The following is a 26,445-nucleotide window of genomic DNA, read 5'->3' on the forward strand; positions in this document are numbered from 1 at the left end:
TTGGTGCTATCTAGTGAACCAGCCTGTGTTCCCTACAGTTTTAAGCAGAACCATTGTAATCAAGGACGTGTCGTCAGTGGAGGATATTACAAAATGCACAACAGAAGAAAATAGTAGGAGCAAAATCATGAATTACACTGTTAACTTTTGTTCTTTTATTACAGATATTTTTTTTACTAGGGCTGTACCAGACTGATAATTATGTGAGTTATATCAGATTTGGAAGTTCAATACAAATATTTAATTTGATTCTTTTTTTACATGTAAAGTTGGGGCTCAGCGGGAGGTTCAGTGTGGCAGCAGCATTCATGTAATAAAGTAAACAAGCTAACAGCGCTAACAACAGGTTGTAAATATGCAACAACATTTTTTTGCCAGCACGAGAATTCAAACAAAAGCCTGAGGCTGTATTGTATTAAGTTGCTTTGAGCTGTAAATTCACCTCTAAGCAGAATGTCTCTCCTCCTCTGTGCTGCTGTCTGCTGCTCTATTTCTTTTTCTTTTTGGTGTAGCAATTTCTTCTTTTTTCCCTTTTTCTTTTCAGAGTATTACATTTGTGACATGTATGGGGTATGAGAGAAGGCTGGGTTGAAGCTTTATTGGAAAGCTGAACAGATCTTTATCCACAAGAGGGAGGCATGGTCCCATTTATTGTTGTTGACTGGCACAGTTTGGTTTAACTGGTCTGCACTGCACTTCCTCAGCAGTTGTTCCCACCTAATCAGCTGGTTCTTCTTTTCTTTTTTTTGTTCCATCAAACAGTGGCCTTAACCTGTTCTTCATTTCCATTTAGAAATCTGAAGTGCAGCTTTTAGTGTTGGATGTAGCTGTTGTCCTCACATGGTTGTAAATGTGAGTGATGGCTGTCCTTTGTATTGAATGTAGGTGGTGGTTTCACTTCATCTCAGTAGTGTTGAACTCTGTTGATCTGTCTTTGTGCTGGTCTTTGTAATCTTGCAGCTGTATACATTTAAATAGTCTCCCTTTAATTTCAGATATTTTGAGAATCTACAGAGTCAAGGTGGATGTTAATTGCAAACTACTCAAATTTCAGTTCCAAAAATCCATATGTATTCATAATACTTAAAAATCTGTTCTGAGACATAAGTCATACATAGACCCTATTGTTAGTGTCTTTAGCAGGTGTGAAACAATGTAGATATTCTGGGAAATTATAATATTATGTTTTAGTATGTAACATGATACATATGTAATGTATAAAGAAATATAAAAATAACAGGTGTGATCAGATATTGAAGCAGTTGTGTGGTGTGTCCTTCAGAGTGGCAGCCTGCAGGGTCTGGATGAGGCGGATATTCTGGACCCAGAGTTTCAGCAGCGTTTGGAAGACGCTCGCACCCTGCTCAGGCAGGAGATCCAGCGGGAGCTGAAGATCAAGGAGGCCGCCGAGAGACTACGGAGGGCCGTCACCAATCGCAAGAGCGCAGCTGACGTGGAGGGCCAACTCAAGGCCTCGAGTCGCAAGCTGGACAAGTTGCACTGGGAGCTGCAGGAGCTCAATGCCAGGTCTATGGCCACAGAGAAGGACAGCACCACAGGTAACTCAAAGAGATCATTGTCCTGAAATGCACATTGATAAAATTGCAATTTGTGAGCTCATCGTCCCAACATAGACTGTCTGTCCTTTTGTTCAGTGACGTCCAAACCTGACGACTAGTGCCTCCATCAGGTCTGCATGTCCTCTCTTTGGTCAGTTATGTTGTATTGTGAAAGCAAGTGGGCAAATTTTTATGAACTTGATGGATACTCAGGTTCTTGCTGCTTGATAATCCATGACCTCTGCTGAAGAAGCATCATCAGGGCAAATTTACACTCATACCCAAAGTAGATAACTGTGAAAATATATTGAGCATTAAGCCTTCTTATTTTGGACCCTCCAGGAGCTTTCTTTCACAGGACAGTGGAGGGAGGCTAGTTAAGGCTGCATGCTTTTATTACCAGACTTTTGAGAAAAAAAAAGATTTAATTGAGGCCCGCAAATCTTTGGTATTTATTCCCCTAAAACTCCAAAGTACCATGCTATGGCTTTGCACATGCAAAATTGCTTGTTTTGACTCATGCAATATATTTTTTATTTGAAATGCAAAATAAGGGAGGAAGGAATGGAAATGTATACAAATATCTGCTGCACCTGATTGAACACTGCTGACTGATCACTGCAGCAGAGGAACAGTGAGACAATGAAAACACTCCTGCAAATTAAGCAACACACTGTAATGTGAATTAAAAGCAGTATTGTTTAAGACCACAATATAAAAAGTTTACAAATGTAATGGTTGTAAAAAAAAAACAATCTCTCACATTCATTCTCAGTCACTGAATCTTTTTGTTGAGCTGATGATATCAGGCTATTTATTTAGGATGCAGCCTTCCTTTTGCAGGATGATTTACGCTCCGAACTCAGCATCTGAAAACACACTCTTTTGCACTCTGTTGCTTTACAGATATGTGTAACATCTCAGAACAGGCCCTGAGGTCTGACCAGCAGCTGGGGCCATACATCTGTAATCTTAGTAAATACCCTCCTTTACAAGAACAGTAGTGAAGCAAACTTTATGCACCTATGGTAGTAAATTGGATGATATTATATTGTATTATATTTAAAGCAAATGTCTTCTCTATAGTGATTGTGACCATCATATTATATTTTCCAAGAGACAACAACAGTGCTTTTTGTGAGCAACTATCAGACAAAATTTGGTAGTTGACTTGCATCTCCACGTTCCCTCATTTTGTTTCAAGATGGATATGTGTACGTGTCGAGCCTGTGGGTTTGTTACTCTCAGGCAGTAGGATTTGAACATTTTAGACTTGGTTTGTCTAAACAGTGGCATCAAAATCACTCTGTGGATGACAGCAATGCACACTGCTCCCCCAGGAATCTGTCAGGGTACCAAAACATCTGCCCTCTGAATAACTGAAAGACAGCACAATTACAAAAGGTCATTAAAGGTACAGTAGGTAATTGTTTTTAAGAAGTTATTTTTTATAACTGTTATCAGTATATATTGACAGTAGTACAGATAAAGTATAATGTTTCTCTGCCCCCTCATGTTGCTTGAAATTCCGTAATTTATTTATTATACGCCAAAGAGCAATAGGGTTTTTTAAGGTGGAACAATTCTTTATATCACTGTAACTGTGAAATAACTGCAATGTTTGGTGCAATATTTTAACTACAACAGCCCTCAGAGCAATTATTAAAATGTGCAATATACTCATCCACTCTTGAATGTAGGCTATGTTTAACGTGTGACTCATATTGTATATATTTTTATTTATGTATATCTCTGTTTATTGTAGCATTGCACACATATTTATATTTTTATATCTTTAACTTAATTGCTAGTTTTACACATTTTAGGCCACATTTTATATTTCACACTCTTTACACACTCAGCACATTATCCATATTAAAATTTAAATATTCTCATATTATTGTCTATTACTGTATTTCTTTACATTATGTCTTTGCTCACTTACATGCTCAGCATAATATACATACTTTTTTATTTAAAATATATATATTTTTTTACATATTGCAAGTAGTAATGTTGCATATTGCATGTTTTCAGCATGGTGAACAGGTCACAAACTTTCTTATTTTATAGCTAAGCAGGACATTAAAAGATATTTCTGAAAACATTTGAGGAAAAAAAAATAGGCAATGTAATAACAGCATTTTAATTCATATTTGATCAGCATTGCCTTCTTTGACAGTTTGACCGCAGTGATTGACATGATTGACAGCTGTCCTCTCTGAAATGACCTGTGATTGGCCAGCCTTTATGTCATAAGCTAGATGTCCTAAAGCCTGAAAAAAGAGCCAAATGGAGGTGCAGGAGTCTGTTTCTCTCTTAGTCCTCTTTAATTGCCACAGGCTCAAAGTTTATTATGGGATTTTTGCCGTGTTATGCCAAAATTGAACCTCCTATCCCACCTTCAAAACCTTCTTAAATAAAGTGCCACAGATTGTCCCGTGATATTTAAAGCTGAACCCGGCACGCGATTGTTTTTCTGCAGGTTGCTCGGAGCAGGAAGACAACCTGTCGACAGAGTCGTGTCAGTGGGAAGAGGCCACATCACCAGTGGCCAGTCGAGTCAGAACCCTGAAGAAACAGCTCACCATGGAGACCAAAGTCAAACAGGGTGCTGAGAACATGATCCAGACTTACACCAACAGCTCAGTCAAGGTACAGCATGCAAATATTCACATCACACACTTTGTCAGTTTGTGGATTGAAATGGTTTTCCTCCATAGTCTGTCTGTAGCATGGGGTTGACACTGACTCATTTGGTAAATTGCTGGCAGCAGCAGAAAGTGTCTCTGACATTTAAGAAAGGACAGAGGATTGGACAGCAGAGAGAAGAGAGGAGTTGGGGACAGAGCTGTTCTTTCAGTGGGTGGAGCACGATACTAACATGAACTCTGCTGTCTTAGACTGTTTTAATTTCCATCCCGAACGCCCTCTTACTATTTATTTCAATTTTATCATCATCTTAGTTTTTTATGATTTTATTTCAATGCTTTTTTAAAGTGTTCTTTATGTCTGCAAAACTAGTAGGGTCGTATTCAAAAAGCTGGAATAAACGTAAGGTAACACAGAGATTAATATGATGATGGCATCGTAAGGGAATTCTTAAAGTATAGATAACTTTACTGTGGCCTTAAAGGAACTCTCATTTATATCCATGGGTTAGAAGCTTTGTTGGAAGCTGATACAAAGAATAAGTAAATCAGTAAAGTAAAGCAGTAAGTCACAAAAGAGGCAACACTGTCCACGTTGTGTTTGTATTTAACCATGTGAACAATGAGAGGATAAGTGAGGATTTTTTTATTAATGTGCCAGCAGGATGACTTCATTGTGGGATAGATTGCACCACAGAGTAGCCTTTATTTTTAGAGTTGTGTAAATGAATTAAAAGGACAGTACACTTCATAATCAAAAATTCATATTTTCCCTCTAACTTGTAGTGCTGTTTATCAGTCCAGATAGTTTTTGTGTGAGTTGCAGAGTGTTGGAGGTATCGGCCGTAGAGATGTCTGCCTTCTCTCCAATTAATAGAACTAGATGGCACATGGCTTTTGGTGATCAAAGCACAAAAAAATTACATTAAAAAAACTCAACAGCAATGTCTCTTTCCAGAAATCATGACCTGGTTACTCTAAATAATCAGCAGAACTTGTTAGCAGTTTCATGGAGGAGCTATTTTTTTTTCTCTTTATTTTCTTTCTCATCTCAACTGTCTGCTCTACCAGCAGTGACTGACCTCTGGTGGTTTATGTTGTGCACTACATTTCTTCGATGCTGCATTTTATCAGTATATTAGAAAGAGGTGGATCTGTTTTTTTGACGGTGTTGAAAATCATACATCATGGATGTATAAATAGCCTCATAAACCATAATACCTCGATTCCACCTAAGACTATAAAGTGCCAAAAAATACATTTGAAAAACTCAACAGCAATGTCTCCTTCCTAAATATCATGACCCGCTTACTCAAGATAATCCACAGAGCTTGTTGTGAGCAGTTTAATTTAGGAGCTGAATTGATTCCATCCATATCACTACGCAGAAGGAAGTGTGCATCTACTCATGGACGAGAGGCTTGTGCTCGTGACAGCGTGAGATGTAAACATTAATGGCGTCCTCCTCGGGTGAGCTGTAACGTTAGCTAGCTCAGTGGTGCTGGGTGAGCTGGCATTAAATGCACACTTGTGCAGTGATACGGTTTGTGGGTGTAGTTTAGTAAAAAATTAAATGGTTCCTACATAAAACTGCTCACAACAAGGTCTGTGGATTATTTTGAGTAACCGAGTCAAGATTTTTAGGAAGGGCATTGCTGTTGAGTAATTTCAAAAAAGTTTTTTTTTGTTTTTGCAACTTGGAGCACCACAGGCCGAGTGCCATCGAGTTCCATTATACTTCCTGGAGAGAAGGCAGACATTTCTACAGCTGATATCCCTAAAACACTCCTGCAGCTCCTATCAAAACTATCTAGAGTTTTTAAGTGCCAAATAGAAAATTACCATTGTTACAGGAAACCAGTAACAAAACATCCACAGCTTCTGGTACTGTTACTTTATGTAAATGCAGTAAATATCACAGCATCATTCATCATACTTAAGTTCTCCAATGATACTGTAAGATTGTGTAAGGTGATGACCTCACACATTGTTTAGCGTAATTTTGGCAAGATCATGTGGAAAAACAAGCCTTTTTTAGAATACTGTTTGAGTTAGAGAGCAGGGGGATAAGGATGTGCTGATCTGATGGTATCAAACATGAGTGTTATGGAGCAATCCCCAGCAGGGGAGGAGAGGACAGAGCAAAGAGAGAAAGATGAGACAAGCCCTCATAAACCCTCCAAACTCAGGCAGTTGAGATGGGACCCATATTGGCCTCAGGGTTCAAGCCTTGGTTGAACTTATTTCAGATGATATGCAATTGCAGTACACTGTAAGTGAATATATTACTGGGACGACTAAAAAAAATTCACATGAACGTTTATTATCCAGGAATTCACATTGTGGACACCACTGACTTTCTGTGTAACAATTTTCCACAATCTAGCACCCTTATCACACACATGCTCCAGCCGTACACCAGGTTTCAGCCTAGTCTTGTAACACTCATTGTATCATGATGTGTCTGCACTGGACATGCATTAAGCTCCATAAGCTCATTTTCCAGGACAGGAAGATGATGTCTACAGCCCAGCAGATGTTACAGGACAGTCGCACTAAGATTGAGCTCCTGCGCATGCAGATTATCAAAGTCAGTCAAGGCAGAGACGTGATGGACGGCTCACACGGTAAAGTTGACCACACATACATAAACAGGTCTCGTCCTGGCTTCATAATCTCCACCAGCAATGTATAAAACACCCATTACTGAAAATGTTAACGGTGACAAATCCCATATTAGATACTCATCATATGTTTTATGTTGAATGCACTGAAGTGAATCACTGCAGCAGTCTCATACTGACAGATTGAGGCACCCTGTTTATGATTGTAATAAAAAATATTGGCAAAATGAAAAATCTGTCTAAATTACATTGAATATTACAATTGATAATCAGTGCTATTATTTAGCATTACACCAAAGACAACACATTTTTACACACTTTGATCAAATATCAAAAAGACAAAATCTCATCTCATGGACTGTGCTCACATTTAACGGAAAAAAAGAGCTGTGATTAGTAATAACAGCCGAACTATCTTCATGACAACTGAGCAAACATAATTCGGTGATGAAGGTTGTGAGACGTTATTGAAAGTCCTGGAAAAGTCACGGTGGATTTAAGTTTAAAAAAGAAATTGTAAGGTCAGCAATGAATTGACATATTTAAAAACTGCAATAATTTATTTTGTTGATTTTCAGGCAAAGGCCTTATCCACAGAGACACAGATCTATTTTCAAAAACAGTGTTTTTTTTCTCCTTCTTTCTCAAAGAAAACCCCTCTCATCGTCTAATTTGTGTAACCTCAAAAACAAGAAATAGTGCAGAATCGGACATTACTAGCAAAAAAGAGCGGACACCTCATGCACAAAGGCTGTGTTTTTGCCACAGCAGCTGCGAGTTCAACTACAACCCATGAACCTTTGCTGCATGTCATCCCGTCTCTCTCCCCCTTTCACGCTCAACCTGTTCTGTCTAATAAAGGCAAAAAAGCCCCCAAAATCTTTAATCGCTAATAAAGAATGTCTGAACATCTTCAACCTGGAAGGAGTTTTACATCTTGTTCATTTTCAGTCAACTAAAATGCAGTTTTTATGTGCACGAAGGGCTAAAATACACCAAAAAATACATTTTTAAAAAAATATCAGTGTGCATGAGGACTTGGGCATTATTTCCTTTGAGAGGCGTCACAAACGTGCTGTAATTTTGTGTAAAAACACGTGGCCAAAATAGTGCTGGTTTCTGCATAGCTTACAGGACTGTTTACATATAGATATGCAGTTACTCTTCCTTTATATTGAGTAGCAGAGGCATCAGGATGTACAATGATGCACCATTACAGCCAGGTAGCCTTCTGGTAATAGGGTCAATTTGGCATGCAGTTGACTGTGTGTGCTTTGACTGTGTTTTTGCATTTCTATGAAAGCAGTTCCCTTAAAGATTTTTTTTGATAAAGAAGGAGGGAAAAACTCAGTTTTAAAAATTCTGCTAATTTTTTTGCTCATCAAATCCAAAATTTTAACAACAGAGATTTGTCAAATTGATGATATTTAAGCCGTTGTACTTAAACACAGACAAAGCTGTCAGTCAGATAGTTTGGTCAAACTAACTGTGAATAAATGATTTTAATAGTTCAGTTCAGTACATAAAGGTCTTAGAGGCGGCGATTATTGCATCTGTACTCAAATCTGCTGATGATGCCTAAGTCTGCCATCCTCTACATGCCCTCAGGTAACCCTGGAGATATGATCAGTCCTCTGGAGCTGCGGGTGGCTGACCTCAAGCACCACATGAGGATTGAATCCGCTGTTGCAGAAGGTGCCAAAAATGTGGTGAAGCAGCTGAGCGGACATAAAGTCCAGGACCGACGCATCCTTGCAGAGGTGGCTGAACCCAACAAGCTCAAAGATAGGAATTTTTTTTTTTTGAAAAATTGAGGCAGGCACTGATTTCAACAGGTATCAGAGGAGCTTGGATCCATTTTATTATTGCATTTAGGGCATGTCCAGCTTCACTTCGCTGGTTAAATGGTGCACAGACATTGCACAAATAAGATGCAAGAAGCAAAGGGGTTCTACTTCCTTCTTTAGTTATCTTTGATGTGTTTTGTGTTTTGTATAACATGAATTCACCAAATCAGACTGTCATCTTCCATTCTCTTTAAAAGCCAGGTGTGCCTGTACCTGGCAGGCTGCTATAGAGTACCCCAGTTATGAGTCCTAAAACACAGAAATTACATGGTATTTCAGCACCTCATGTCCCTCGTCTCAAAATCAATGGGTTTTTTCAATGTGATTTGGGTTAGGAGCCTGAAATAAGGTCTGTGGTTGAACAAGCTGGAGAAAATTTTATGTTTTGTTCTACGACAAAACAAGTACATCAGTAATTAGCCACTGTGAACTCTGAGGCTTTTGTGTCTTTAAAAAGACGGTTGCTAACAAGTAGCTAAATAAAATTATATATAGTCATCGTGCCAAACACGCCTTTACAGCCTCATAGCTGAAGCGACGCCACTGAAGTGTAGTTCATTTTCGTTCATTTATTAAGATTATCTGGCTGAACAAAACGTGTAGATATCTTAAACAGTTGTTTTTCATATAACAAATTTTCTGTACTAATCCAAAATCCAATGGAAAAATCTCATAGGCTTTTGACAAGGGAACCAGGGTGACATTAACTTCCGGGATGGCCTACAGGAAAAAGTTATCCCTGGGGCATTCTGTTTACATGGTGGATTTGGTGAATTGGAGCAAAAAGTGGTTTTCTGCTGAGAGTAATGTAGTAAGAGCAGTGATGTCACTGCAGCAAATATTGTGGGACATTTAAGCAGCAAAACTAAAAGCTTGTAGTTCTAAACTGGACAGAGGACACAGAACTAAACTTTTAGCGCGGGATGTAAGATAGAGCCCTGAATCTCACTGACTCATTCTTTCTCTTCAGAGGTGAACCTTTTTTCCTATTAGGACTGAGTATAACTGTTGAAGTTAGAGGAGGACTGAATCAAAAACTAACCTGAGACAGTATCTTTGTTTGAGCCCTTATGACCTGAATTGTTCGGCCTTATTTACTATTGATTGTAAAATTTGGGGGGAAAAAAAGATTACTGAACAGTAAAAAAAAAAAAAGCAATAACTATCAGTTTGTCTCTCCCGTCAAGCTAAACAAGTAATAAATCTCTACATTTTCTATAATGTGTTAGATCATGGAGTAAGAAGCTTGACAGCAGATTTCTTGCAGTCATGCAGGCTGCATTGTGCCGTGTTGGGCAAGATGCTAGGACACTTCCTGTGATGCCAAGTTTCCATGGACTTGTTTTTTTTTGTAATGTCACATGGCTGTACACTTAAGGAGTGTTGTATGTCTCTCAGGCCCAAGCACGGATGCAAGAGTCCTCTCAGAAGGTGGAATTGTTAAGCCTTTCTCTGGAGAGGCGTTTAAGTGAGCTGCCTCAGGATCATCCCAAATATGCTGCCATCAAGGAGGCGCTCATGTTAAGAAGCTCACCCTCCTACGGGATACCAAAGAAGCAATCAAACAATCCATCTCCTTCTTCTTCCTTCCTCCTCAAACCAGCCAGTCTAACAGGTACTACCAATGTATTCCAATACATATTCATTTCATTTCTCTGTTATATAACTTCAGAGGTAGAATGTAACAAAGACCATTTACTCTCAAGTCCCCAAGTACAATTTTAGATACAATGTATTATTTTATATCACTTTATACTTAAACATAACTACATTTCAGATTTTCTCCACTACATTTGTTTTACAGCTTAAGTTATTTTTCAGATCAAGATTTTACATGAAAAACATTTGAACACACATGAAATTCAACACATCATTTTAGATTAAACTAGTGGTCCCCAATCTTTTTTGCTTGTTGCCACTAACATAAAAGTGAGGTCTGAATTGGGCCCCTTCTTGGGTTGCAGGTGTTCTACCACAGAGATTTTAATCCCCTGTATTTCTCAGATGGTGTAATTTAATAAACCTTTCCAAGGCCCAAAGAGGTCAGTGTAGTTAATATTTCATTAAAAAATTAAATTTAGAGAAAATCCCCAACAGATTTATAAGGGTTTTTTCTCTCTCCAGTTAATCATCCCACGGCCCCTCAGACTTATCTGGTGAACCTCTTGGTGGGTGTGGCCCTTATGTTGGGAACCACTGGATTAAACAGAGTAATTATATTAAAAGTAATTAAACTAGCTCCTCCACAGCCACCAACTGTGAAATGCTGCTCATGCGTTGATGCATTAGTATTAAAAAGACAATAATATCATATATGATAATATTATATCAGTCATATGGGCCATAATTTAATGCACAACAAGTACCATTAGTATTAGAATTTGTAGAGCTAATGTTGATACTCTAAATACATTTTACTCATGATATTTCTTCACTATTACTTTAAGGTCCAGTGTGTAGAATTGAGAAGCATCTATTGGCAGAAGTGGTATATGATATTAATAACTGTTTTTTTGTTCGTTTGTAATCACCTGAAATTGAGACCCTTGTGTTTTTGTTACCTTAGAATGAGATGTTTGTATCTACATACAGAGCAGATCCTCTTCTAGGAATCCACTGTCTTCTTCAGTAACCCAGAGTGGACAAAACAAACACTGGCTCTAGATAGGGGCATTCATGTATTTGTGTTTCCACATTTTCACATTTTCATGTCAACCACCATAGTTCTCCCACAAGCTCGGCACACAGAAGTTTCTATTCTGCAGCCTCACGGTAGATGCCACTAAATCCAACACATTAGGCCTTTAAGTTGGTTTTAAAATAAATTAATTTTACTTGTAAGTATTCTTATATTGTTGTACATGTACTATAACTTATGTAAGACATCTGAGTACCTCTTCCACCACTGAATAACTTCTCTTTTGGACTCTGAACTGACTCTGAATACTCTGAATACTTTCCTGAATACTGAATTGCCTTTGCTCAGGTCGCTTGGAGGTGTGTTTGATGGGCTGCCAGGACCTTTTGGAGTCGGTTCCGGGCCGTGGTCGTGTGCCCAGTGACTCAGATGGAAAGTCTCTGAAGGTGAGAGCCGGCCTATCAGGACGTAGCACCAATGGCAAGACAACCAAGGCTGATGAGCTGTCCTGTAAGTCAACATTCCAACTAACATTTTCTTCATGTTTGGCCATTTTCCCTCACTTTAAGTAAAGTGTAGCTCTGCAGACATTGTAATTAGTCAACTTGTTAGTCTTCTCATGGTTTGTAAGACTTTCTGTAGATGGAATTTGGATCTGTGAGGTTCCTTTAAAAATGTCCACATATATCCTGTTTTGACCTTATAGTACTCTTTATGAGTCAGTGCCTATACCAGTTTGTATCTCTTTGTTTGTGCCTCAGCGGAGATAAGTGCTGTGCTGAAGGTGGACAACAGGATCGTGGGGCGCACACACTGGAGACAGCTGGGCAAAGAGGCCTGGGGGCAGAGCTTCAGCATCGAACTGGAACGGGTCAGTGGCTTTCCCTTCAACTCCAACAAGCAACTCACATAACAACTGAGCCAAAACTGCATTTTTCAAATGGTTACTTCATTAACATGCTTTCAGAATAAACAAAGGCCTAAAAAACCCTACAAAACCCTCAACAATACTGCATCAAAACTGAATTAGTGTGCCTAGACTGCCATATAGCAGTGCTAGAAAAATTGGGAATTGGGAAAAATGGATTTCTAAAGAACAGTATTTCATAGGAAAGAAAGTTTCCAAAGTAAATATAACTTTTTGTCATCATTGCTGGTCCTGCTCGCTAAAGCCTTTAAAAATTAAGCACATTGATATCTCACAAAAACATGGGAAAAAAAGCAATGAGTAAGTGAAGAAGAAATGACCTAAAAATGAGTAAGAAATTAGTAAAAATCTTCATGAAAATTACCTGAAAATTAGCACATACACAAAAGTTAAAAGAACAAAACAGGAAATGACCTCAAAAGTGATAAAATAGAAATAATAATATATTTCTTATGCAACCCAATTTTAAATATATAATTATCATAATAATAAATGTAGTTTTCTTGAGATTTTTCCTAGTTATGTGATAATTTTATAATGGTTCCTCTCTCTTGTTTCTTAAAGATATTTTTCAGGTAATTTTCTCAATACCTTTCACAGTTTTTTTTAGCAATTTGCAGGCATTTTATGCCAAGTTTCTGATTGCTTTTTTCCATGTTTTTGAAAGAAATCAAACCACTGTGCTCAAATTTAAAAGAATGAAATGTTTGTGAAAGGCATCTGAACTCAGCACAATAAAACTGATGTCAATCCAGGTTTCAGAGGGTTAAAGGAATACTACATACAATACAGCGAAATGACCAATTTTATATCAGTAACTCACTGCCGGTAACATTGAATTTGCGGGGGAAAAAAAAATTGCCACATGCCTCCACAGTGAACAGAGAATCCAAAAAAGATCACCATTCTTTAGGAATTAAGGGTCCACGATTAACAGCAACAAAACATTTGCTCACAAACTGTCACACAACATGTGTAATGTAATCCAAGACACATTAATTTAGTGGTATGCTCAGTACTTTACAAACAGAAATTTTTGCTCGAATGTTACAATATAAACACTTTTGCCTCCTGAGTGTGACTGAGTATGTATGTATGTTTGAACGTCACTCGAGGAGCTCATACACATGTCTATGCTCAGATTATCCTTTCACCACAGGGACATGCAAGGAAAGTGTTTTCTTTACAATTTTAAAGTATATATCGATAAATAATTGATACACAAAAAGTCATTTTGTGACTGAAATATTCCTTTAAGACACAAATCTAGTCTTGCTTTTGGGTGGTGACTTTAATACAGCAATTCATGCATCTGTGCATCACACTGCTGATCCTCTGCCAGCTGACAGATCCCTCTCCCTTGTTTTAAAATAATTACTAAACTTTATCATTAAACCCACACGTGGCATTTGATTACAGTTTTTCTTAAGCTGTCACGGTTTTCTAAATGGTCCTTGCGCAGTCCCCACTTCTAGTTATATTGTGCATCAGAAAACTACATTTCACTTGCTGTCTGTTTGCTTAATGCTGACTATAAAGTATTATAAAGAATAATGGCAGTGTTATATTTGCCACAAGAACATTATTCAGTTCATCTACTGTTTATTTTCCATATTTAAATGTGGGAAGTACAATAGTTTCAGTGACTTTCTTGAATTTCGGCCTCCCTCTTCCAGTGTTGCTCGCCCTCTTGGCTAAATAGTTTATTGCAAAATGTCATCTCAGTCCCCCATAACATGGGACATATGTTAACAGCCCAAGAACAAGCCCACAGAGTCCTGACATCTTGTCCCCCAGTGAGTCATAATGGCCAAGTATGTCTTTGATACCCTGTCAGTCTCCTACTGCACTCATGTAATCCCTCTGCTAATCCTCTGACATTTGCTCTAATCTGGTTTTACCCGTTTTACACGCCCAGCATCTCTGCTTAAGAACTCGGGTCTTGATGTTGCAACCAGCTTCCCGGCTCTAATTCTCTGTTTAACAGTGAGCCTTTAACTTTCAGAGGGGGAGTCACTGATGTGAACGCACAGGTCAGTTTACTAATCACAGGGATGACTGCACAGCCTGTAAAAACAGTAGTGTCGCATCTTTTTTGGCTCCAGAGGAGCTAGATCGAGTCTGAGAAAAGTTTGGAGATTTTATAGAAAGCCTGCCTTTCAAAGTGGAACCATAAGGAAGGGGTTCGCCAACCATTTTAGCTCGACACCCAAAAGTGAAGTTTGGTTTCTCCCTGGTACCCAAACTTACAAAAATATGTCAAGAATTGCAACAACATCTACATTTATAAAGTACGGATAAAATCACAAGGAATCATGAATACACGATGTTTATGAAATGTTTATTTCATAATAAAGGTTCATCACAGCAATAGTAAAAGTAGCTGAGTACAATGATATGTTTCTCACCACCTCATTGCTGCTGCTGTGTATGACACTCACTGTGTCAGCTGGAGTGGAGTGCAGTCAGATTTATAAAGTACATCACAGCAGTCATGAAATGTGCTGAAGTATGTAATATTAAGATTGCCACCACCTCATAAAATAAATACATAGAATTTTGTAACATTTTTACATAGCATGACAAACCACATCTGCGCTGAACAGAACAGCAGATAAATGTGAACATTTGAGTAGTACATGTTAAAAATGGAATTTAAAGCACAGGGTTTTTTTGGCCTGATTTTGTGTCTTAGAGCAGTGACTTAATCTCTTCTTGTAATTTAGCATTGTTATGCATTTTACTCTGCCAACTGGCAGCCCAACAAAAACAGACCCATGATCCATTTAAGCTCACTACCCTAACTTAGAAAGGGTTGGACTTAAACAGGAAGGCAGGGTCTAACCTAAAGATGCTATTAGCTGCATTGTTGACCTTTTTAAAGCTTGATTTTTTTATGTGAATTGACGTCAGGATATCTCAGCCTCTGCTGCATTTAGGATTCTGTACTGTGAGTCCATCAGCGTTATAAATGTGCAGTACTAATACAGTATCACCAGAGTTACCCTATAAATGAGTTTGACTTACTCTTGAAAATCTGATTTTTCATGTCACTGAAGAGGTCAGAAAACATGTTTTTATTGTTTTTTAGTAATAAAGAGGGTCATTCTGGTCCAAAGACTCCAGTCTGAAAATGAAATTGTCAACACGTAATTAATATTTGTAATGTGTGTGTTAATCTAGTCCAGGGAGCTGGAAATTGCTGTGTACTGGAGAGACTGGCGAGCGCTAAGTGGATTGAAGTTCCTGCGGCTTGAGGATTTCCTGGATAACCATCGACACGGCATGTGTCTGCAGCTGGAGCCTCAGGGCATCCTCTTCATCGAGGTTCTTCATTTTATTTTTGACCTGCATACAGTTTTAGTTACAGTTACTCCAGGGACAGCTGCATGTCTCTATAATATAACTTCAAATCGTCACTGGACAAAACTATATAATGATATCATTTTAGTGCCTGCTGTAACATAGTTTTTCACACACATATTGTACCTGTATGTCTCATTCATCAGTCCTACTGTAAACATAAATTATAATCAACTCCTCTGTTCATTTTCAGGTGACATTTATCAATCCTGTCATTGAGCGGCGCTCCAAACTCCAGAGGCAGAGGAGGATATTTCCTAAAGCAAAAGGTAAAAATACTTATTCAGGGGCGTCGGTGGCTGAGTGGATAAAGCAGGTGCCACATGAATAAAGGCAGTGTCCTTGCCGCAGCACCCTAAGGTTCAACTCCCGTTCAAGGCCCTTTGCTGCATGTCGTCCCCACTCTCTCTCCCCCTTTCACACTACTGATCTGTCCTATCTAAGAAAGGCTAAAATGCCAAAAAATAACCATTAAAAAAATCATATAGTATTTTATCAGTTATTGCTATAGATGTTATTTATTTCTTAATATGAAGGGTATTATTATTAATGCTCGTTTCAGGAGTTGTGTCCAGGTGACATTATCCCATAATGAATCAATTTTAACAGCAGTTGAATATCCCAAAGCCAGACATTTAAAACAATGACCATTACATTTTAGTAGGTTGTAGTCAAAGAAATTCTTTGCAGATATTCAGCCAGCTCATTTTCACATCATCCGCCACCTGTGCCATCACCGTGGATACAGAAGATAGAAACAAATTAAGAGACAGAACAGCCCCCCTCTCTTCCTCTCTCTCTTGCTCCCAAGAGATAATGTTACAGCACTGCATTTTTCTCACCTACAGTGTTTTCAGAAACCTATTTTAGTGCTGTTTTAGCTGTAATAATGAGAGTTTGCAAATAGGAAACAGGTGCGCCACACTGTTTCCTGCATAGTGAAAACGAGTCTGAAAACCCTCCCGGAAAAAAAAGTCATACAGTAAAACTAAGCAGTGCTGATCGAATATAAACCAAGATTACATTACTGAGTTGGATTTTCCTCTCCTCAAATGTTTTCAGAAACATGTTTTAGCTCACTGTTTAACTGTAATATGAGCTTGTTTTTGGCAGCTGACCCCATTGTTTCACAAGGATGGGAATGTATCAGTCACCCACCAGCAGCAATGTTTATGATTATGATGTTGATAATGATGATTGGATGAATGTAGCTTTTCATATTGTAATTGTAGTATTGACAATGTTGATGTGAGAATGACAGTACCTACCAGTAACAGTACTTATACTTGTGTGCTAAAATGCAGTATCGGTCTTTATAGTGCCTGTCCTGATGCTGCATTATTGTGACTGTAGTGACCTGTTGATGGTGTTGCATACTACAATGGAAACTGTTATTTTATCAGGAGATGTTTGTCATATTTAATGCTCACTGAATTATTAGAGGCCCTATGGAGTTTTAGTAGATACTTATTAATCTGCTCCTGTGAAGCTTGAATGTGCACAAGTGCAAGTCACCCTGTGTTTAGATTAATGTCAACTGTTGTATGTTTCTGTGTCATATTGTTTGTGCTTTCTGGGGGTTTTCTGTGATTTTACATGTGCAGCAAAACAAATTGCCCTCTGGGACAAATAATAACATTTAATTAAATTGTATTCATTTCTCTGGTCAAGTAGCACCAATTTCAAAAGTACTTGCGTGTTTCTACTGCAGAGACCAACTAGTTTTATTAAAAGGCTATCTTTCCAGTAGTGAAATACTTCTGTAACACACAAAAAGGTGAATCAGACATCAAATCGTTTCAAAAGTATTTTTCTTCTCTCACTATTTTCGTATTAAAGTCTTTTAGTATAAATTTCAGATTGTCTCCCTGTCTCCTCTCAGGGAAGGACTTCCTGCGTGCTGCCCAGATGAACATGAACTTTGCCACTTGGGGCCGTTTGATGATGAGCATCCTGCCTCCCTGCAGCTCCCTGGAACCCATGAGCCCTCCATTAACGGGCCCTAACACTAGCCCCCCATCATCCACCACTTCCCCGCTACGGTAAGGCTTTGTGGTGTCTGGACACACTGTGACCCAGAAACATCTCTTTGTCACGTCTATGAAAGAGCTGTTACAAAAGTCAGCTATTAACTTCTCTGCTTAGCTCTCCATGGTGACTTGAGGCTGTTCTTCCGCCCACTCATGATATCTGAGACTAGAGAGAATGTGACTTCAGTGGAGGTCTGATAGCTACATTATCACTGACCTGCATTCACAGTTAACAGAAGTAAGGCGCAGTGGTTGTATAATAAAAATATGTGAGGTTATAATAGGCATTATTAAAGCAGAATGGAAGTAATAGTTTGTTTATCTTATTGCCAACAAATCCCATGTGCCGACCCAAACCAACACTAAATGTGTCTACTAATATGCATTGTATGTTTATCTTCAGCCTGGTTTATCTTCTTCCCTTGTAACTCCACTGTTATTCAAACACTTTTAAGAACACAGAAATGAGTCACACTGTCTCACTGGGTGACATGACACAGTGACACACTCACTGTACTTTATTCAGACTTAGTCTCACACACACTGTCCTGCTGCCCCATATACTCAGTAGAGCAGCAAATGTGGATTCATTTGCCACTGAAAATCGTTCTCAATAATCAGAAACAGCTTTAATGGCTGAGTCTGTGAACACGTTACAGGATTTTGACTTTGTTCTGTTTTTTCGTTGCTCTCAATGTACTTACACAGAGATTGACATAACAGTTTAGAAGAAAGACAACAAAACTATATAAATAAAGATGAAGAATCAATAGTCAAGTCAACTTTATTTATATAGCACTTTTCATACAATGTAAGCTCAATGTGCTTCATACACAAGAAATACACACAAAATCGAAAAAAATAGGGTGTGAATGCATATTTACCCACATATATATTGACAGTGACAGTGTTAAAAATTGGTGCATAGGAGAAATAAACACGTTTACCTCGTTTACCTCCCACTTTCCTTCTTACTACACACTTAAAATCCTTTCAAAGGCAACAGCACAAAGTAAACAAAGTGAACTGGTTATCATAAAAATCGATAATTTGAAATTAGATAAAAATAGGAGCTTTTGAATGAGCGACAAAGAAAAAAAACATCATTTTAATGTTGTAGACATAAAGACAAAGCAATGAATCAAACATTTTAAAGTGTGTTTAACAGTGTGGTATCACAATGGGATCATGGGGAAAACGTGAGGTAAATTTCACACCATGGTTTAGGAGGTACCAACTGCAAAAAGAAACCCTAAAAAAAGCAAAAACACAGAGGGTTTTGATATGTATTTATTATTATGTTTCTTAATATGGACTAGTATGTGTTTTGGGGGTCATTTCGTCATAGATAAACATGTAGGAAGACCTGTATTTCATAAAATGGCAATGTCTAAATGGTTTTGAGACAGTAACTTGTTATAAAGATACTGCTCAAAGGAATTTAGGGAATCAGGGTGCATGACTGAGGCTACAATACTGAAACCATTATAACCACAAGATAGCTCTTAAACCACAACAGTGTCAGTCTAATTTGTTTTCCTCTTGGTTTTTCAGAGAACCTGCCGCAGTGAATCTAAATCTTACAGAAGAACAACCCGGCAGATCTCCACAGCGCACGAGAAAGAACACTAAAGACTCTCCACTGGTAAGCCAGTTAGGTGGGCCGTCTCAGTGACAGATGCTCCAACAGGGAGAATAGTTTTACAAAACTTAATGCCAGTGGGGGAAAAAGGGTTAATGGCTGAGAAGATTCACTTTGTGTAACATTAAAACTTAGGTCATTATCTAGAGCACTGGCCTTGTTCCATCTCTAGTTTCTGCTGCTCTCCAAATCACTTTTTTTTTTTTCATTTTTCATATGTCTTTGTTTGAGTGATTCTGTTAATGTGTCAGTTTATGTGTGTTGTCTGATTAAACCAGAGTCCTGCTGAGAACAAGAGCCCAAAGCCCAAACGACAGCCCTCGACCCATACACCCCCACTGTAAGTCATACTGAGCAGGAATGCGGATGTTTTGTATTTTTTTTTTAGAATTATTGATTATAAAGTTTCTGAGATTTTTAACTTTTCATCTTTTGTAGATTTTTGATGATGAAGCTAAAACGACATAAACATATACTTTTACCTCGCTAACTTAACTAAAGTTAACACATTTAAGTAATCTACAAAATACTGCAGACCCTCTGCATACTGTATTTTTGTTATTTTCAACCACTGTGGAAACATTGTCACTGTGCAGCCAGAGGGAAGGCTTCCCTCAGTAGCACATCAAAAATTATAACACAACACAGCAGAATTTAGCTGCTCAATAATTCTGAAACAAGACATGTTCCTTTTTCTTTGCGTCGCTGGATAATATTTAAATTCTGAATTCTTCCTGAAGAATGTACATTTAGTGGCTGACTTTCACTCATATTAGGAGTACAGAGAACACAGTTTAAAAAAAGAAATAAAATAATAAAAATGGGTAAGAAATTTTTTCATTTGCAAACTTTTGTGCCATATGAAAATAATTTGTGTCATTCTGTTTCTATCGTTTGTGGTCTTTTGTCCTTTCATGCATGTTAGCAACGAACTACTAAAGTTGGAAGACTTCAACTGCATTTCAGTCCTGGGGAGAGGTCACTTTGGTAAGGTACGCATCCACTTGTTCTACCTGTAAACACGTCAGGAGCCACGAGCACCCGAGTCCTCAGTTAATAAAAAATGAAGGTGGAGAGGTGTCCCGGTGAGCTGGAGGTTTACCATGCAATCACATCTTCCCCAGTCCAAGTCTGTCCCCCATCTCGCCTCCCTTATCTCCTGTCACATCTCTACAATGAACTCTATAATAAACTCTATAATAAATGTTTTAAGAGCAGATGTGACAGTTAATCTGAATCAAACATTTGTCCTGTACCTTGTGACTGACCACAGGTGCTGCTAGCAGAGTACAAGAAGTCTGGCAAACTGTACGCCATCAAAGCCCTGAAGAAAGGAGACATCGTGACACGGGACGAAGTTGACAGGTAAGCAATCTCTCAAATAGTTAACTTTAAACTTTATTATGGTGTCATTGCTTCTTTTCACTCTGCCCTGCTCCCAGTGGACAGCATGTAAATCTGTGACTGCACCAGGGGTCCGTATCATGAAGCAAGGTTAGCTTAGACTGGTTCTCTTTGGGTAACCTGGCTTCACTGAGCCTAACGTCCCAGCTAAGTGGTATCATGAAGGCTGTTTTCATTTATATAATGCCCAATCATAGCAAAAAGGTCGAGACCAAACTCTCTTAATTATAGAAACCCAATAAGTCAAACCAATTCCCACCAAGAGCAAGTAAATTACGTAAGCACATAAACCAGAGAATATGTGCAGGACTACATACCACGAGAGGTGTTTATGTCTGTGCTCATTTCTCACTCTTACAGTTTCCCCTCAGGAATCATTACGTGTCCCCAGATATGGTTGTTCTGTACCAATCTTTGAGTGTTTGAAGATTCTATTGGTCTCTTTAACTCTTTAACTAACTGCTAACTTAACCAACTTTTGACTTTTTTTGGCTTATTTTCAGGTATTTTTCTTCTAACCTCTAACTAATTTTTGCTAATTTTTGGGCTATGTCTTTTGAAGTTGCTCATTGCCTTCTTCCATCATCAGGCGCGCTTCGAATGGAATAGAGTACAATGTGTAAGGCATCAGGCCACTTGAGTGCTGCTGTCATTATATATCTGGTCAGCTTCTCTTTGATATTGGAGTTCATTGTTTTGAGCCTGGCCTGAGCTCTGCGGGTAAACAGGAACATCTTATTGTTGATTGATATTTTTTAATCTCCGCATTAATATTTTCTTGAAAAAAAAAATGCTGCAGATGATTACAACTGAGACTTATTAGCTGAAAAAAAACAAATTTAGTAGTAGGCAACAATATTACAGAAAATAAACTTTTTAAATATTTTTGAAGGTTATGTTTGGAGCTTTTTATTAAAAGAGATTAAAACAATTAACTAAATGTGTGATTATAAGTAAAAGACAAATCACCAAAGACAGAAATATATTTTTAGTAGCTTACTTTATAAAAACACTTCTAGAAAACCTTTATTAATAAGATTTACTGTTTTCATTTGTTTGTTACTAACGTACATTAATATAGCCCTAAAATGACAGTAAGCGGATTAAAAAAAGCTCCGTGGATCAGGAGTATCATTGGCTACAAGACCTGTCGGTCCATGGATGAACCGCTTGCCACTGGCTGGCTTTTCAGGCAAAAAAAAAGAAAGGCAAGCCCCTCCTTTTAACACAGGTGGATGATCTGCTTAACTTTTGGAGAGTTATGTGATGCAATAACACCTCTTGTAGCTGCTGCATCATGAGGGAGCCAGTTCCTACTGACAAGCACATAGCCATAGCATCATGTGACCTAGAAAAGCAAGAAAAATGTTTCCGTTGCAGTTTTGTCAAATATGGCTTTTCGGAATCACCTTAAACACCACCTCATGCAAGCGTAAAAACGTTTTTTTGATAAATGGGAGTTTTTTTAAAAACTGACATGTTTACATTAGGCATATTTTATATTGATGTTGCACTACTTGCGGGTCAAACCTTCCTAGTGTTGAGGATCAAATATCAGTGTCTGCAATAAGTCTGGCCTTGTAGATGTGCTCATTTCAATGGCATTTATTGAATCATGAGCACTTTCTTCCTCGTGTGAAGAAATAAGAGTGGCTGGGTTGAGCGTTTCAGAGTCAAGTGGGGACTATAAAGAATGATAGCCTCATAACAAAAGTGACAAGCAGCTGACGTGTGCTGTGTAAGAGGGCCATTTAGGATATGCTGCACTACGAGAGAACATACAGCACACATTCATTGGCCAGTACAAAAGAGAAAGATTCATCAATAACAATGGTGCCACTGTGCATAGACAGCTCTGCATACCAACAGGTAAAAGCCAAGAGTAGCACGCAACAGGTCGCTAATGTGATCCTGCAGCAGGATGCGTCTAGCAAAGCTGTCCTATTCAAGTACATGGAGATGAAATGGCTGATGATAGTCCAGCAGGGGTGGAGATTGGTGCATTTTTTTAGATCCTGAAATACCTTGTGCATCATGTCAATCCAGTGCACAATTGGAAGAGCCACACAGCAGATGTGTGTCAGAGATGATGGTGGATGAAACTCTCCATAGCAGCTGAGTTAATGTCTGCAGTTATTTGCAATCCCCAAAAATGAGTCCTTTGTAGTGTTTGGAGAGAACATAATGGCCAAAGGTTTCACCTTTTTGGTGACAACAGAAGCGATCCATTCTTCAAACATGTCACTTCAGACAGACAAAACAGCAGCTCACACTCAGCCAGTCTTTGCATGAGTAGAATAGTCAGTTTGACGAGTTTCCTCTGATGGAGAAGTTCTCAACAGGTCATCAGCACACCGCAGGGAAGTGTTTCCACCTGGCAGCTGCACATCCTCCAGATCACGTTTTACCACTGCTGCATACACCCATGGACTTTCACAATGGCCTCCTGTGATCTCGAATAGTTTTTGTTTACATGCAAACAGACACTGGCTGTCTGGATGCAGAAGGATGGAGAAAAATGCTGAACACAAACAGATGACTGTGTAGTGAGTTAAATCTGTGAGCAGTGAGGCCAGAAGATAATTTGTAAATGTAAATCTTGCACAGATCACCATTCTGTAAGATGATCTGTCTTAGGAATCGGGCCTTTTTTGGGCAAAAATACATGTTGTTGCTTACCCCATCCACAGCAGTACATTGCTCAGCTACCATGGTGGGTGGGGGTAGCGTGTGTGTGTGTGTGTGTGCCTGCCTGTCTTTTTTTTTATCATTTTCTGTCCTCTCTCTAAATTTGGATGCTTTTTCAGGTCAGTGAATTCTGCAGTTTGTAGAGTTTGAGTCCCGGATTGGATAAGTGAGCAGTTGATCCGATCAGAGCTTATCAATGGATTAAAGGAACAAAAGCCAAGTAATGCAAACTTTGAGAACCAGCTCAATCTATTATTAAGTGTTCTGTCATTGTGTCTGCCACTGCTGCTCCGCCTGTGCCCAGGTTATGCTCTGTGCTCCGGGAATGTGTTGCAGTGAATAACCGAACAAGGATGTGTTTGTGTTTGATATATTTTTAATGCGCATGCGTCGATGTCTGCTGCACTTGAGTCAGTGGGATCTGCGTTGTGGCTATTTTTGTCTTTTTATTAGTTTTTAAGAATATTTTTTCATGTTCAAATCTCTACCAGAAGGGACGTCTACCAGTATTGATGTGGAGTAGGTCATTCTGTCAGTACAAACATCAGAATGGACTTCTACCTCCACTACCTCGTCCTGCTGTGTACATCCATGGATGTGCGTGCACAAATTGGCCTCCCTCGAAAATCGCTGTGTAATTGGAACTCTGTCCCTATCTCATGAACGCCATGTCTCAAGAAAGCCTTGACGAGATATCTTCAGTTTTCGGCACAAAAATCCACCTAACCCAATGATAAACTGATTTGAATTTGGTGGTAAAGGTTTGAAGGTAAAGGTCACTGCGAACTGACAAAAAAAATATTTTTGGCTATAACTCAAGAATTCACATGCTAAGTATGACGGCATTTCTCAAAAAGAGTCCAACAGGATAAAATGATGAAGTGATAATAAAAAACTGCTCTAACAAGTCTAGGATTTCAACGATCAATGATTTTCATTATCGATCAATTTGCCCATTATTTTCTTGCTGAATCATTTTGTCAATAAAATGTCAAAACACAGTGAAACATGCCCTATGTAATGTGACATATCCAAATGATATGTTTTATCTGACCAGCAGTCCAAAAATCTAAAACTGTTCAATTTATTATCATGTATGACAAAGAAAAGCATCAAATTCTTGCATTTAACAAGCACCCTACCAGCAAATGTTTTTGCTTAAAAAAAATTGATTGTTAGTTTTATGTTGATTGACTGTTCCGGCCATTATTGGCTAATCACTACATACCTAAACAAGGGAAAGTGTTTTTTTGTTTGTTTTTTTAAATAAAATAATGGTTACAAATTTCACAAAAAAAATGTGTACAGAATTATAGAATACAGCATTTATGTTCGGGTAAAACAAAGCACGATCAAATATATTTTTGGGCTAAATATGCTAATCTTTACAAATGTCTCTGTGTTTGTGTTCAGCCTCATGTGTGAGAAGAGGATCTTTGAAGTGATCAACACCTCGCAGCATCCTTTCCTGGTGAACCTGTACGGCTGCTTCCAGAGTGCAGACCACGTGTGCTTTGTGATGGCCTACTCCCCCGGAGGAGACCTCATGACGCACATTCACACCAGCATCTTCACTGAGAAACAGGCCTGGTTAGCACCTCCTCTCTGTGTACGCTCCACTGACACGCTGCAAAATTACACGACGCTCTTATTTCCACCCTTTTCTCTCTCTTTTCAGGTTTTATTCGTCCTGTGTGCTGCTCGGCCTGGAGTTTCTGCACCAAAACAAAATAGTTTATAGGTAGAACGCTACTTTCACAACGGCATTACATCATAACTCGCTGCATGTTGGGAGCATGTTGGTCATTATTTGGCTTGTGTCTGTGTGTCAGGGATCTGAAGCTGGATAACCTGTTAATGGATGCAGATGGTTATGTCAGGATAGCAGACTTCGGCTTGTGCAAAGAAGGTAGGAAAAATACATTTAATGTCATTGAAGGTTCTGTAAAAGTCAAACTCTGGTGTGCGATGTAAATATTTTAGCTACAATACTTGGTATGATAATTTTTTTTATTGTGAAATGAAGTGATAACAGAACAAGTAATAAAACATGTGCAACGACATGTAAACAGTCAAGAGAGGCATACACTGACACATACAACGAAACTAAAGACAGCAAAACCAAATAATACAAAACCAAACAGGGAATAACAGCACAGGCTAGAACTGATGAGTATAGGAAATGTGGTATAAAAAACAAAACAGATACAGCAAAACATGTACGCAGATGGAATAGTGTGTGTGTAGTGAGTGTGTGTAATAATAATAAGTGTTTGTTAGTAATGCTAACACCTTCTGTTGTTATGGTACATAGTAAGTTATTTCAAAAGTTTTCAGTCATATTAACCTGTTGACATTGGTGAGGAGCAAAGATCCGATATGTATGTGTTATAGTGTAACTGATGGATAGAGTGTGTAATCACTTTTGAATGAGTGTGTAGTGGTTTCTAAGGACGGCTGTGCTGTGTGTGTAGGTATGGGCCACGGGGACCGCACCTCAACATTCTGTGGCACACCAGAGTTTTTGGCCCCGGAGGTGCTGACGGACAACAACTACACCCGCTGTGTGGACTGGTGGGGGTTTGGGGTCCTCATCTATGAGATGCTGGTGGGCGAGGTCAGTACAAACATGACAGGTAGCTGCCGAACTGAACAAGGAAAATGCAACTCAGCTGATCTTCCTCCAGTGTTCATTTTTTTAAAGTGTCTGTTAGGCCTAAACGTTTAAGCAGCTGACTAACATTAGCTCCAGCAGGTAGCCAAAGAACTTGTATAAAAATCTACTGCATGGTAACCGGGCCTCTAATTGAAATGTGAGGCTACACCGGCCAAGTACAAGGGACTGGATGTTTAGTTGGGACTAGGCTTTTGTTTGAAGCTTTATGTTATCCACAGAAGGACCAGAATCTTTTCAAAGAGTGTTACGTTTTTGTTTCTCTCTTTTCTTTTTCAGTCTCCTTTCCCAGGTGATGATGAAGAAGAGGTGTTTGACAGCATCGTCAACGATGACGTACGCTACCCTCGCTTTCTCTCCCCCGAGGCTGTGTCCCTCATTCAAAAGGTCTGCCTCC

At 38.7% G+C, this 26,445-nt stretch overlaps 1 protein-coding gene across 1 annotated transcript in view; it reads left to right on the forward strand.

The window, feature by feature from the left end:
- The window catches only part of pkn3 (protein kinase N3), a 32,326-nt gene that overhangs the window by 3,354 nt on the left and 2,527 nt on the right, over positions 1 to 26,445 (forward strand). The window contains exons 2-20 of the mRNA XM_088070853.1: positions 1,283 to 1,559; positions 4,045 to 4,214; positions 6,717 to 6,837; positions 8,443 to 8,594; positions 10,080 to 10,296; positions 11,668 to 11,829; positions 12,081 to 12,190; positions 15,431 to 15,574; positions 15,804 to 15,879; positions 17,493 to 17,652; positions 19,195 to 19,285; positions 19,561 to 19,622; positions 20,208 to 20,274; positions 20,556 to 20,647; positions 24,788 to 24,964; positions 25,053 to 25,115; positions 25,207 to 25,283; positions 25,849 to 25,991; positions 26,328 to 26,435. Coding sequence (XP_087926979.1) covers positions 1,283 to 1,559; positions 4,045 to 4,214; positions 6,717 to 6,837; positions 8,443 to 8,594; positions 10,080 to 10,296; positions 11,668 to 11,829; positions 12,081 to 12,190; positions 15,431 to 15,574; positions 15,804 to 15,879; positions 17,493 to 17,652; positions 19,195 to 19,285; positions 19,561 to 19,622; positions 20,208 to 20,274; positions 20,556 to 20,647; positions 24,788 to 24,964; positions 25,053 to 25,115; positions 25,207 to 25,283; positions 25,849 to 25,991; positions 26,328 to 26,435 — 2,469 coding nt within the window. The remainder of the gene's footprint in view (positions 1 to 1,282; positions 1,560 to 4,044; positions 4,215 to 6,716; positions 6,838 to 8,442; positions 8,595 to 10,079; positions 10,297 to 11,667; positions 11,830 to 12,080; positions 12,191 to 15,430; positions 15,575 to 15,803; positions 15,880 to 17,492; positions 17,653 to 19,194; positions 19,286 to 19,560; positions 19,623 to 20,207; positions 20,275 to 20,555; positions 20,648 to 24,787; positions 24,965 to 25,052; positions 25,116 to 25,206; positions 25,284 to 25,848; positions 25,992 to 26,327; positions 26,436 to 26,445) is intronic.

Source organism: Plectropomus leopardus, chromosome 20 (assembly GCF_026936395.1).
Source record: "Plectropomus leopardus strain MGB_pleo_1.0 chromosome 20, ASM2693639v1, whole genome shotgun sequence".
Classification (NCBI taxonomy): Eukaryota; Metazoa; Chordata; class Actinopteri; order Perciformes; family Serranidae; genus Plectropomus; species Plectropomus leopardus.